General features: G+C 45.1%; 1 protein-coding gene across 11 annotated transcripts in view; it reads right to left on the reverse strand.

Moving 5' to 3' along the window:
• Positions 1-14,881, reverse strand: part of LOC138763025 (sodium-coupled neutral amino acid transporter 3-like) — a 200,536-nt gene that overhangs the window by 42,230 nt on the left and 143,425 nt on the right. For all 11 annotated transcript variants that reach the window (XR_011357287.1, XM_069936542.1, XM_069936539.1 and 8 more), the window contains 2 exons: positions 3,396-3,478; positions 109-167 (listed from right to left, as the gene is read on the reverse strand). Coding sequence is in view for 10 of the 11 variants with exons in the window: in XM_069936542.1 (XP_069792643.1) it covers positions 109-167; positions 3,396-3,478 (142 nt within the window). In the remaining variant the exon portion in view is untranslated. The remainder of the gene's footprint in view (positions 1-108; positions 168-3,395; positions 3,479-14,881) is intronic.

Consider the following 14,881-nt stretch of genomic DNA (forward strand, 5'->3'; position numbering starts at 1 on the left):
GAGGCCAGTATCGGGAGAGGACATGGGAGGCTCTCGTGGCCAAAGATAAATTTCAGCTGACCATCTCCAGTCTCCCAGCTACTAAGTTGCTCGAGTTAGCACACTTACCACAATTAGAAAGAAAACCATGCAGCTGAGAGAGAAGCCACTAGTGTAGCCCAGGTAACCTACAAAAAGAGTCAGAGAAAGTCGGTTGAATGCTTAAAAAAATAATTATTCTATCATTTTTTACCTCAAAGTCCAGGAATAGCAATAATGATTGAAGAATTATTTTGGGGAATCTTGTCAGAGGAACTAGTCAGATTTTGTAGCCTCTTCCTCTCCTCATCTTGATCGTAATTGGCCCACCCTTTATCCTGTCATTTTTGCCTGATCGATAACTTCTCTCAACAATGTCTCAGCATCGTCCTTTCAATCTCTGAGACAAATCACGGTCCCAATGGCCATTCAGACAACTTTGAAATGTTAAACCAGGGAACATTCTGCAGATGGCACCCAAACTTGTAGCGTGAAAATAATTCCCACATTTCCAATGGGCTTGACTCGGTTTTTAATCCCAGATCCAGATGGTCAAGTCAGAAAACAGTGCCGCGGAACATCAAGCTGTCGTGTGATTATCCTTCCCATTTCCCCCCACCCCAGGATTTCCAACCCAAGCCTACATCAGCCACCCTTTGAAAAATGTCTGCAGAAAGTAAATAACAAGATGGTGAGTGGCACCAACCTCAAGCCTTCATGGACCTGAGAGTTTACAGTATGGAAACATGCCATTCTGCCCAATGTGCCCCTGTTATTCCCATGTTATTCCCATTTAGTGGAAGCTGGGACCAGAGAAGATGGAATGAAGGAGGGACCCCACAATGCTGTCATCATGGAAAAGAATAAATTAGAATGGGAAGTCCCATCAGATTAATTACTTCATTCGTTCCTGTAGCACCAGCTTACTACTTTACTCAATGCAATTTTGTCACAGGAGGAGAGAAGAAAGTCTAAAAATGTGTCTACTAATTAAATATCCTTACTTGCCATTCTCAGCCATTTAACAGCAATACCCCCCCACCCATTGAGGACTCTGCTCAAAATTTAAGGGCCTCCTTCCCTGTAAAGCAGTCAGGTTTTTGGTTTCTTCTGTTCTTCTCTCCTGCCAACTACATAAAAAATATTTATGTTACATGCGGTGAAAAGAAAACAAGGTTTTTATTTAAATGTGCTGTGTATCCCAGTGGGGGGTGGGGGGGGGGGGAAGGGGAGGCGTAAGGCCCCCACTGAGTATGGCTGATCTACCGAATTAATGCTAACTAAATATGCTGGTTTAAAATTGTTTTGTCTTCTAATAGCTATGCTGGGACATCAGATGTCTCTGGGAACAGATGAAAAATTGTTACGCAAAGGGCCAACAAAACAACTTAGAAAATAAAAAGCGATCTCTTCAATAACATTCTCAGAACCCCATGAGAAAAAAAATACTGTGACCCATTTTTTTGGTCCACTTCATTACAAGCAATTTAAGCTGAATCAAATGTCCACAGTACATCAATAATTAACAAACATTCATGTTGACAGACAAAGGGACTGTTCATTCACTGTGTGGCAATTACTCTTTCCCCAGCTACACATTTCTATTTCAAATTAGATGCAGGTGCCTTGGAGTCATAAGCCAAATGTCACTTTTCACCACCGTGCTGCATAGAATTTTGAGGGTGGCACAGTTGATGAAGCGGCTAGCGCAACGCCTTTACAGCGCCAGCGATCGGCAGCAAACTGGGATTCGAATCCGGCGCTGACTGTAAGGAGTTTGTACGTTCTCCTCGTATCCACATGGGTTTTCTCTGGGGTTCTAGTTTCCTGCCACCATTTGAAAATGTACTGGGGGTGTAGGTTAATGGGGTGTAAATTGGGCGGCAGAGACTGGTAGGGCTGAACTGGCCTGTTATAGCTCTACCTGTCTCAATTTTTAAAAATAATTTAATCTGCTCCTTTGGTGCTTTAAGTGCTGGACTCAACAAATTGTAGTTCACAGATTGATGATAAGTTTCTGACAAGAAGGTTGCGCAGTGGCCATGATTTTATTTTGGACAATGGGAAATGGATTCCATGTAGTTGAACCATAACTGACTTCGAGGTCAGTCCATTCTTTCTGCGTTGGATTAGTAGTCCAACGAGCGACCAGTCAGCAGCTGGAAATATTTTCTACATTAAAGCAAGGTGACTTAATGGGGGTCTTTAAAATTGCGAAGTCCTATACTAGGTACTCAAGAAACAGTTCCTGTTCATGAGAAAATTTGATTGCAAAATCAGGGGAACATATCGCAGAGTTTGAAATGGAACCTTGGTTTCTTAGAGGAGTTGAGGCAGGCAGATAGCACTGAGGCAGGTAAAGGAATGAAGAGGAATATAAAAGGCTGTGCTTTTTGGATGAGCTGAACTATAATTGGAGAAGCTTGGATGCTGTGATGTTTGATTTTTGTCTGTTATTTTACTAGATATCATAATATAAACAAAACCAGGATGGAGGGGAAGAGAATCAACGCAGTCAGTGCACAATTGTCAGAGCCTCAATACTTCAACACGCATACTGGCCCTGCAAAGGTATAAAGGTTCCAGTGCTCGGGTGCCTCAGCCAATGCTTACACACAGCGTTTGCTCATGTCAACAAATATTTGGTCTTGGACCATGCGATCCAGAACACCTCTGTACAGAGGCGAAACAGGCACCTGAAAGCACTGGAGTCGGACAAACAGATTCCATGGTTGACATGAACGTTTGATGCTCTTCGGTCATTTTCCATTTGCTGACTGGAAGATTAGGTTGACTTACTCTGGAGAGTTGATGGAGAGAGGAGCACCTGTCTCCTGATCTTGGTCCAAGAGTGCCTCATGTCTTCAATTATTGCCTTAAATTAGTTGATTCCAAGCTTTAAGAATGGCAGAAACAATACCAATATATTGCACATTTCCTACACTCTAATATCATTTCTAAAGTAAAAATGGTAGGAATTCTCATACGAGTTTTAAATTTTTTAAAATTAAATTTAGGTACACAGCATGGTAACAGGCCCTTCCGGCCCACGAGCCCGTGCCACCCAATTGACCTCTGTTTTTGAAAGGTGGGAGGGAACCCATGCAGATATGGGGAGAGCGTACAAACTCCTTACAGGCAGTGTGGGATTTGAACCCGGGCCACTGGTGCTGTAACAGCGTCGCACTAACCGTTACACTAATCGTGTCACCAACAAAGAGAATACTTCAGCAGGGACAATGAGAAAATGGACAAGGTCAAACATTACATGACGCAGTAACAAACATCTCCTCTGATGTCCCAATGTAAGGCATTAAACATTGCGAATGAAAGCTGACCCTCTTTCACAGAAACATCACAACGTTACCAAAACTAACCAAGTTGTTTCATTAAGGACAGAGGCAACACAACTGTGGCTGTGGCCAAGATCACCAGGTAGTTTCCGTTCAGGTACCATTCGCTGAAACAGAGAAAAGAATTAAAATGGAAGGTTACATGGATACAACAGAAAGAAGTTAACGTGTACATTATGAGATAAATGCAGATTAACGTGAAACCCAAGTGGCAGGGATCTGAAATCACTGTATTGCAAGGACAATGCTAAAATGGACACGATCATTCTTTACTTGATGCAATAACAAATACTTCTTCAGGGCTAAAGATGCCAATGGATGGGAGAGCCTTGGAAAACATTTCAGAAAGGTCATACTTCATAATTGCAGCGTGTCATTTTAAAACAACCATTAATTTTCTTAATTATTCTTTGCTGTTACACTGCTCTCAACACATTTCTCAATACCAAGAGAAACAGGAGAATGTTTCAGTCATTAATCCTTAGACTGCAATTAGGGATAAAGAAGAAATCTGCAGGTGCAGGCATCTAGAGCAGGAGAAACTCGGGAGGTCACATGGCAGTTGATGCTTTGGCCCTGAGCCCTTCGACAGGAGAGCCAAAACTCAGTCCACCTCATTTTTGACGCTCCCGAAGGGTCCAGGACTGAAACATCGACTACCTTTTCGTTCCTATGGATGCTGCATGATCTGCTGAGTTTCTCCAGTACTGGGGTGCCAACGTTAGTGTGACGCTTCTACAGAGCCAACAACCAGGGATTCCAATCCAAAAGGAGTTTGTACCTTCTCCCCATGCCTGCATGGGTTTCCTCAGTGTAGACAGCCACTGCCATCGGCTGCAGCCACCGTACTCGCAACACGCACGTGCGAGCTCTGCAAGGGCGTGCCAGTTGAATTGAGTACTAGCAGGGAGCAGACGCTATGCTAGGGCCACTTTCTCTCTCTCTCTCTCTCTCTCTCTCTCTCTGATTGTGTACAGTAAAGTTGTTTGGTTCACCTCATCTGCCGATTCCTCTAGTTATTTAGCATGCAATTACAAACATGGTGTCAGAAGTTGGACCGAGAGTGTCCCAAACCTGAGGCCTTACAATCAGTCGCAGGGAGTAACCAGAATCATGTTGCAACAGTCACCATAACGGAGGACGAATTTAGTCAGCCTGATCCTCGTATTTGAAGGAAATGTAGCTGGTGCCAATGGACGTGATGGCCCTGCAAAGATTCCTTGGCATGGTAAACTACCTGAGGAAATTTATCCCCAATTCGAGTGAACTGACAGCCCCACTGAGGCAGCTGTCGCACAGAGATGTAGAGTGGCCCTGGCACGAAGAGTGGAGGAATGCTTTTGCCACTTTATAGAGACACGTCATGCCCACCAGTCCTCTCCTACTACCAAGTAGGAAGACCTGCAACATCTCGCAGCATGGGCTAGGTGCAGCATACCAGCAGGACAGAAAACTGGTGGCATATGCTTCAAGGTCACACACTGACATGGAAACCATGTACGCATAAGTTGAAAAAAAACTATTAGCGGTTGTTTTTGGCTGTTCTAAGTTCAAAGACTATGCCTATGACGATTACCATAGAAACCGAAGATAATACTGAACAGACCAACACATGCGGCACCAGTGAGACTACAGCGAATGATGCTCAGAATCCAGAAGTAGTCTGGTGCACAAGTGCGGTCAGGGGATGCACTTAGCTTATGTGCTATCGTGTGCCCCCAGAAAATACAACGTCCGGCAGGTTGAAGAAGAAATAGACAGTTTAGATGTTATGATGGTCACCCAAATATCCTTGGCCCAGCTGGAGGAACTAAGAGAACACAAGGTGGAGGCCGATACTTTAGACACCTTCATCAAGGGCGGCTGGCCAAACAAGCAGCGCAGTCTGCCACCAGCAGTACAACCCTATTTTCCCTTCCATGTCAAGCTACTCATTGACGAAAGGCCAAAGAGCGGTAATCCTGAGCTCACTGCAGAATACATACGTCAAAATCCTGTATAGAGGGCACTTGGGAGCAGAGGTGACAAAATGCAGGGTGAGTGACATTGTATTCTGGCCAGGCATGACAGAAAATATAGACCAAGTCACACCAGCAGAAAGAGCCACTGCAACTCCACCCTGTGCAAGACCTACCCTGGACAACTGTAGCAACGGACATTTTCAAATGGCGGAAACAGCAATACTTGGTACTAATTGACTCGTACTTGGGATGGCTTGAAATAGATCTGCTGCACGACACAAGTTCCTCTGTGGTCATAGCCAAGGTGAAATGAAACGACACTTCTCGGTACATTGGGGCGCCTCACACTCTGCTATCAGATAATGGCAGGTAGTTCACCTGCTAGGGATTCAGAGACTTTGCAGCAGTGTCAGACTTCACTTACATCACCAGCAGCCCAGAGAACCCCCAGTCAAATGGGTTGGCTGAGAGAGCTGTAAGAAGCGCAAAACAGCTCATGGAAATGTCTCACAGATGTGTTCCTCAACCTACTCAACCTGAGGAATGTCCCTTGTGACACCACATTGGGGTAGTTGGCACAATGGTTAATGTCAAAGCAGACCAGGACGACTCTACCGGTGGCAAGGAGGCTTCTGGAGCCTCAATCAAGATCCCCGCAAGAAGTCAAGGCCCAGCTGCTGAACAGAAGGCTGGCGCAAGAGAAATGTTTCGACAGAACAAGCTGACCGCTCCAGCCATTGGCAGAAGGGCAGGTCATAAAAATGCAGACTCCACAGGGCTATCACCACATGGGCATAGTCGAAAGGAGCTGCCAGGAACCCAGGTCATACCTGGTGTGTTCAGAAGGGAGGATGTACAGAAAAAAAAAGGCAGCACATGAGCCACCCCCATCTCAAACAACCCAGATGAAATTGTGTCCCTGGACTTGGAATGTGAGCCTGAAGTCGGCAGGGGTCTCCCTGGAGCCACTAATGAGACAATGGGCAGTACAATGGACAATGCACACCCTCAGGATGAGGCACCCCAAGCCTCCACATCCACAGAGGGCTGTTACAGGACAAGCGCTGGGCGCCTCTGTAAACCCAACCCGAGATACCGGGACTGAATGGGGTTGGATGTATGATATTCGAATGTTACCCATGCAATGCTTAAAATCTTAAAATTGGCTTGTACTGTGGTAGGTGGCAAGTTGCTCCAGAAAGGGGATGTAGACAGCCACTGCCGTCAGCTGCTCTGCACCCCCGCTGCAATCGCATTGCAGCCACCGCATTCGCAACAGCGCACTGTGCATGCGCGAGCTCCACGAGGGCGTGTTAGTTGAATTGAGTACTAACATGGAGCAGATGCCACGCAAGGGGCTCTCTCTCTCTCTCTCTCTCTCTCTCTCTTTGCTTGTCTAAAGTTGCTTGGTTCCTCTCACCTGCCGACTTATCTAGTTATCCAATTGTGATAGTACAGATCTATCACCAATGTATATAGTGTATATAGTTGCAGTATCTAGACTGTGCTTACAGCGATTGGCTGAGAGCTTAGCCACACCTACAGTCTGGGCCTTAAAGGGTTGTGTCCCTAGCCAGGTCGGATCATTCCGGACTGGTCGGCCACCTGTGAAGAGCTCCTGTCTTTTGCTAATAAAAGCCTTGGTTTGGATCAACAAGTCTTTGATTCTTTCGACGAGCTCTACACCAACACGCAATAACAAACTCTCCAGGTGCTCCGGCTTCCTCCCACTGTTCAAAACGTTCAAAGGGTGTAGGTCAATTGGGCGACACAGACTCATGGCCCTAAGGGAGCTGTTACTGCGCTGTACATCTAAAATTAAATGTAAAGAAAAAATAATTTTATGGATCGCCCTTTGCGATTGGGATCTCTACACAGGGCCGTCATTGAAATATCCTCCTGCTCTGAGCAGGGAATCCGGAATCCAGCCAGGAGGTAAATTGTGGAGGAGGCAAGTTAAGTCGGACTTTCACCTATTGTTCACGTCCCTCATGTCAGAAACAGGGTTTGGGAGCCTCGCGAGTGGATTCATCATCTGACTGATGGCTTCATTGTGCTCTGATAGCTAAACTAAATAAACTCTGAACTAAAGTGTTCTTACTAAAATAAAATCCAACCGCGGCATTGGAAGGGCAAGGTCCTGGCCATTATTTCTCCTTCAGCCACTATCACTAAAGTAGAATTCTAGTCCATGAACAGGTTGCTGCTGGGAGGAAGCTTGGTCCTGTTACAAATTGTTTCCCACATTACAACAGTCACTACACTTCAAAAGTCTTTCAATGGTTGTTAAGTGCTTTGGAATGTCATGAAAGATGTTCCATAAATCCAAACTTGCAGTGCATTTCAAATGTTGCTTGTACTGAAACTTAATATTAAAAGAAAATTAATCACTTGTGCAAAACTAACTTATTATGAACCGATTCAATTGGAATGAAGCAGAACTTTGCACTTGCATATCATGCAAAAAAAATTTTTTTAAGGGGCAACAAAACGTTATTCTGGGCACGCTTTGATTAAAAGGCCTGTCTGTATGCCAAGAGGTGAGTAACTTTCAAAACATTTTTGCAGTGTTTGCCTGGAAACACAGTGGTCTGCAGTTAGCCCTTGGCTCCAGCGTCTGCTCGCTCTGTATTCCAGGAAGCGCTTGAGTGACTAGGAAACGGAGAGTATTTGGTCACAGAAGTGGTCGTTTGCTGCTTTCGCACAATGTTTGCTCTGGGATTGAAGCAATCTGCTGGAGGGACACAGAAGGTTAAGCACCCTCTGTGGACGTTAAGGGACAGGCAACGTTTTGCATCAAGATCCTGCATTAGGGGAGGAAAGAAGCCCTTTGGCCAAAGTTCATCCATGGTGGACAAGTAGCCTACCTGGGCTAGTTCCATTCACCTGTGTTTGATCCGTGTTCTCCTCAACCTTTCCTGTCCACGTTGCTGACTAAATGTTTTTTTAAAACATTATAATAGTCCCCACCTCCACCTCTACTTCTGGCAGCTCGTTCCACACACTCACCACCTTGTGTGAAAATTCCTAAGTCCCTTTTAAGTCTTTCCCTTCTCACCTTAAATTTATACCCTCTGGTTTTAGACTCTCCTATCCTGGGAAATACAAGCTGCTTCAACAAATTGGAATTTATGGTGTCAAAACTAAAAACGCTGGGCAGATGAATCTGCTGATCAAGGCCAGGGTGATCCATCCCATATGGACACTGCAGCTGAAGAAGGCAATGGGAAACAACTTCAGTATTTTTCCCCTTGTGTAATCATGAACTCGACATCGACTACGGTCTCAGCTCAAAGAGGGAGAACTGGGCAGGCAACAATCACAATTCGGAGGCTCGGAGATCGTGATGGATGAAGGGATATGATCGTCCACGCCGAGCGGCAAGGCACCTGAATGATGATGATCCAGGGAAAAAGACTGTGGCCATCACTTTACCTATGCCCCTCAAGATTTTATAAACATTTGTAAGTTTAACCCTAAGCCTCCCACGCTCCAGCGCAAAAAGTCCCAATCTATCTAGCCTCTCTTTATAACTAAGGCCATCACATCAAATTTTTTTCTGCTCCCTTTCCAGTTTAATTAAATCCTTCCAGTAGCTAGACAATCAACACTGCTCACTATACTCCCAAGTGTTGCCTCACCAATGTCTTGTAACATGTGGTCCCAACTCCTGCACTCAACACCCTGACTGATAAAGGCAAGCAGGCAAAATGCTTTCTTCCCCACTCTGTCCATCTACGTCACGAGTTTCAGGGAACTATGTACTTGTGTCCATAGGTCTCTCTCTGTCACAACACTTCTTGGGAGCCTCTGTCTACATGAGATTTCAGATTTATTGTCAGGGCACACATATGACATTGCATTCAACCCTGAAATTCTTTTGCCCGCAAGAGTGGCAGAATTACCACTTATTTGTAGTGCAAAAAAAAATTGTAAATGTAAACAAATAAAGAACTCTAAACAAATAACAAATGTAAACCAACTGCGCAATACAGAGAGAATTTAAAAAAATCAATCAAGTGCACAAGTAAGAGTCCTTAAATGAGTCCCTAATAGAGTTTGTTGTTGTGGAGTCTGACGGTAGAGGGGTAGCAGCTGTTCCTGAACCCGGTGGTGTGAGTCTTGTGGCACCGAGACCTCTTCCCTGATGCCAGCAGAGAGGACGGCTGCCATCATCATGAGAAAATACAAGATTGTGACCCTTATTTGATGCCCCAACTTGACTCTGAAGCCCTCAATCTTCCACTGTGATGTTCCTCTAGTTGTGTATAACTTCCCTATCCCCTGCCTCATCACACCAGTGCCTCTCCACCATGGCTCCCTAAAGCAAGACCGGCAACTTGGAGACACAATGCTACTGTTCACCCTGTTCAGCTCAAGAGAGCAGAAGGGAGGCCTCTAGGCATCAAACATCAAGAAGACAAAAGAGACCGTGGACGTGTAAATATGACTGAAAGGGTGCAGAGAAGATTTACCAGGATGTTATTAGAACTTAAGGAACTGAGTTACAGGGAAAGGTTAAACAGGTTAGCACTTCATTCCCTGGAGGGTAGAAGAATGAGGGGGAATTTGATGGAGGTATTTAAAATTTTGAGGGAGAATAAATCCAAGTAGCTTTTTGTTTTATACTGAAGGTAGGTGAGGAGATTCAAACCAGAGGACATGGGTTAAGGGTGAAAGGGGAAAGGTTTAGGGGGAACTTCTTCCCACAGAGTGTGGTGGGAATGAGCTGCCAGCTAAAGTGGTGAATGTGGGCTCAATTTTGACATACAAGAAAAATTTGGACAGGTACCTGGATGGGAGGGGTATGGAGGGATATGGACTGGGTGCAGGGCATTGGGACTAGGCACAATCATAGCTTGGCACAGACTGGGAAGGTCAAAGGGCCTATTTCAGTCCTGTGGTGTTCTATGCTGGAATCTAGAACAAAAAAAATCAGAATGCTGGAAGGATACAGCAGGTGAAGCAGCATCTGTGAAGGCAAAAGGTGGAAACTGATGTTCTGAGTTGATCCCTGCATCAAGAGAGAGATTTATAACAAATATGTATATTAAACTGCAAGAAAAGGAAAATGAGGAAACAAATGGTAAAACTAAACAAAAATGGGAACAAGATTTAAATATAAAGATAAAAAAGGAAACATGGGAGAAGTTATGCTCTGGAACGATGAGAAATACAATAAATACGAGGCTGCGTATGATACAATATAATTGGTTACACAGACTATACATTACACCGCAAAAGTTAAATAAATGGGACCCAACAGTATCTGATAGATGTTTTCGATGTAAAAAAGAAATGGGAACAACAATTCATGCAATCTGGACATGTGAGAGAGTAGAAAAATTTTGGGATGATCTCAATCAGATATTAAATAAAATAACAGAAAACAATGTACCAAAGAACCCAGAGATCTTTCTCCTAAGTAACATAAAAAATAAAGAATTTGGAATTGACTTGGAGGATGCACAAAAAAGATTTGTTAAGATAGCCCGAGCTGTAGCAAAAAAATGTATTATGTCAACCTGGAAATTGGAAGATAATTTGAAAATACAACAATGGTATATAGAAATGAATAAATGTATTCCATTAGAAAAAATAACATATAGTTTAAGAAATAATATTGAAATATTCGAACAAGTATGGGAGCCTTACATTAAATACAATAGCGAAAACCTACCGGGAACAAACATTACCTAAGTTGATGGAAGGAGAAGAAAAGAAAAGAATGGACTCAGTAGAATTTCTGGTGTATTTTTGTTGAATGACAACATTGTCTAACTGAATTAATGCAACCTAGATTGTATAACTAAAATGGATGAGAGGGGGGGGGGATGGGGGGTGGCTTGGGAGGAGGGAGGGGGGAGGGAGAAAAAGTCACTGTAAATGTGTGGAAAAGAAAAAGTGTATATCATGGCTATTGTGATTTATGGTGTGAAAAAAAAAAATTTAAAAAAAAAAAAAAAGAGAGAGAGAGAGAAGTGGGACGATTGCAGGAGCATGGAGGGTAGGATAGGGGCTGTTAGGTGATAGGTGGAACCATTTGGGGAGAGGATGACAGGCAGATGGAGATGAATGGATGGATATGTGTGAGAGGGGTGTAGGTTACTTGAAATTGGACAATGCAATGTGTGGTGGCATGAGGCATCACACCACTGTAATAACTGTATGTACTGTATGTACTGGCCTGGACCGCCCCTTCCCTCCCTCTGACCCCTCCCAGGAGATTTCCAAATAAAGGTCCCAACCCAAGACCTTGGCCCCAGATCACTTCCTGCTTGGATCCAGGCCAGATGCTCTGAGCTCCAGCTAATAAAAGCCTTTTGAATCTGATCTACTGCCTCGTGGGGTCACTTGATTGCCCGTCATAATGTTCATAACATGTTCTTCCAATTTGTGTTGGCCTCTCTGAGGAAATGGAGAAGGTTGGGGATGGACAGGCCAGTGTGGGAGTGGAGAGTCACGACGACATGCAATCGCAAGCTCAAGATGGTTGTTGCAGGCAGAGCACAGGTGCTTTACAAAATAGCTGCCTCTTCTATGCCTGGCTTCACCAGTGTAGACGAGGCCACAGGTTGGAAGCGGTTCAGGTGGAGAAGGACATGTGATACATCCGCTGCAGGAGAAAAGGACAGGGAGAGGAGGGTGGGCGGATTAAACGTGGAAGGCCTGATTTGATTCCTACAATATATTGGGCCTAATATCCAACAGATTTTGCAAAACATTGCACATTTCACACATTCTTCCCAGCACCAAAGAACTGGCACGTAGCCATTAATGGATCCTTAACGCCCTGATCATCAATAGGCTTAACAACAGCCTTAAAATAAATATTTTCCTTTCAGAATCCTTTGGAGCTTATTCATTTCTGTCTCCTAGTAACTCGGTTATAATCAGCATGTGAGCCAAACCCGTCCCGTTTTACAGGAGAAAGAGGCGAAAACATGGCTTTAAAGTACACTGAGGAAAATTATAATTTACAGCTGAATTTCAACAACGTAATGTTTAAAAATGTCATGGAGGTGACATTTTGACTGTAACTGAAGAAACCAAGAAAGGTTTGTAGTGACATTATATCTGCACACTAATTTGCACACCAAAGCCTTCAACACCGTGAGCAGGAAAGGGCTTTGGCAAATACTAGAGCGCATCGGATGTCCCTCAAAGTTCCTCAACATGATTATCCAATTGCACGAAAACCAACAAGGTCGGGTCAGATACAGCAATGAGCTCTCTGAACCCTTCTCCATTAACAATGGCGTGAAGCAAGGCTGTGTTCTGGCACCAACCCTCTTTTCAATCTTCTTCAGCATGATGCTGAACCAAGCCATGAAAGACCCCAACAATGAAGACGCTGTTTACATCCGGTACCGCACGGATGGCAGTCTCTTCAATCTGAGGCGCCTGCAAGCTCACACCAAGACACAAGAGAAACTTGTCCGTGAACTACTCTTTGCAGACGATGCCGCTTTAGTTGCCCATTCAGAGCCAGCTCTTCAGCGCTTGACGTCCTGCTTTGCGGAAACTGCCAAAATGTTTGGCCTGGAAGTCAGCCTGAAGAAAACTGAGGTCCTCCATCAGCCAGCTCCCCACCATGATTACCAGCCCCCTCACATCTCCATCGGGCACACAAAACTCAAAACGGTCAACCAGTTTACCTATCTCGGCTGCACCATTTCATCAGATGCAAGGATCGACAATGAGATAGACAACAGACTCGCCAAGGCAAATAGCGCCTTTGGAAGACTACACAAAAGAGTCTGGAAAAACAACCAACTGAAAAACCTCACAAAGATAAGCGTATACAGAGCCGTTGTCATACCCACACTCCTGTTCGGCTCCGAATCATGGGTCCTCTACCGGCACCACCTACGGCTCCTAGAACGCTTCCACCAGCGTTGTCTCCGCTCCATCCTCAACATCCATTGGAGCGCTTACATCCCTAACGTCGAAGTACTCGAGATGGCAGAGGTCGACAGCATCGAGTCCATGCTGCTGAAGATCCAGCTGCGCTGGATGGGTCACGTCTCCAGAATGGAGGACCATCGCCTTCCCAAGATCGTGTTATATGGCGAGCTCTCCACTGGCCACCGTGACAGAGGTGCACCAAAGAAAAGGTACAAGGACTGCCTAAAGAAATCTCTTGGTGCCTGCCACATTGACCACCGCCAGTGGGCTGATATCGCCTCAAACCGTGCATCTTGGCGCCTCACAGTTTGGCGGGCAGCAACCTCCTTTGAAGAAGACCGCAGAGCCTACCTCACTGACAAAAGGCAAAGGAGGAAAAACCCAACACCCATCCCCAACCAACCAATTTTCCCCTGCAACCGCTGCAATCGTGTCTGCCTGTCCCGCATCGGACTTGTCAGCCACAAACGAGTCTGCAGCTGACGTGGACTTTTTACCCCCTCCATAAATCTTCGTCCGCGAAGCCAAGCCAAAGAATTTGTTAGCACGGAACGTACCTAAAATTGAAGTTAAGGCCAACCAGTCCCCATTATTACCTCAGTTTCTTTTCTTGCCACCCTCCCACTTACATCCACCTCTGACCTCTTACCTGTTAGCCCGTGCTTTTCCCGCTCCTGCCTCGTCCCTCCTTCTCCTCTGCTGTTTATTCAGGTGCCTGCCTGCTTTTTCCTCATAGCATGGTCAAGGGCTCATGCCCAAAACGGGGGTTACCCTTTACTTCCCGTGGATGCTGCGTGACCTGCTGTGTTTCTCCAGCGCGCTTGTGTGTTGCCCTGGTTAAATCTAATTACATTGATTTGCGAGCTATGCTTCTCAAACCAAATTTCAGAAGCAGAATGGAACTCACAAACATTATAAAATTGCATCTTATAGACAACATAATCACAGTGTGGACATCCTCACCCTCTCCTTGCCACGCACAAATCCATCTGCCTTTTGTTTCCGTGATAGGCTTCCACCTATCACTCACTGGCTTTTGTCTTCCAAATGCACCCTCACCCTCCTCCCCCTGCCCGTTATCCTCAGCCCTCGATCCACCTACTCCTGACTGTCTCGCCTCTCTTACCTTTACACCTTACCTTTATTCAGACTATCCTCCCTTCCACTCTCCATCCTGGTTCAGATGATACCTTATTTCCCACTGCTCGAAATACTAAGTTCCTCCGTTAGTTTTTACGCACTGAGAGTGTGGCCCAGAATCATTGTCAATGGAGTGACAACGAGCAATCGCATCATGATAACTACTCAGCCACTTCCATCAGTATTTCCACCACACGAGGTCAGAGAAACGGGTGCATGGAGGTACCATTACGTTCAAGTGCCTCTGCACCATTCAGACTTGGAATTGTACTGATGGTTCTACATCATTGCTGGGTCTAGAGCATAGAATCTCCCCACCCCCCGACTCAATAACTTTGTGGCAGTGGCCTCATTAGAAAGCTTGCAATAGTTCAAGAGTGCAGCTCACCAACACCGACTCGAGGGATGCACAATAAAGCTGGTCTAACAGGCAACACCCAGATCTTGGATACAAACATGGAGTACCAAAGGTTGACCATTGATCTTCAGAGTTTTATTGCA

This window comes from Narcine bancroftii, chromosome 5 (genome assembly GCF_036971445.1).
Source record: "Narcine bancroftii isolate sNarBan1 chromosome 5, sNarBan1.hap1, whole genome shotgun sequence".
In the NCBI taxonomy this organism is placed as follows: Eukaryota; Metazoa; Chordata; class Chondrichthyes; order Torpediniformes; family Narcinidae; genus Narcine; species Narcine bancroftii.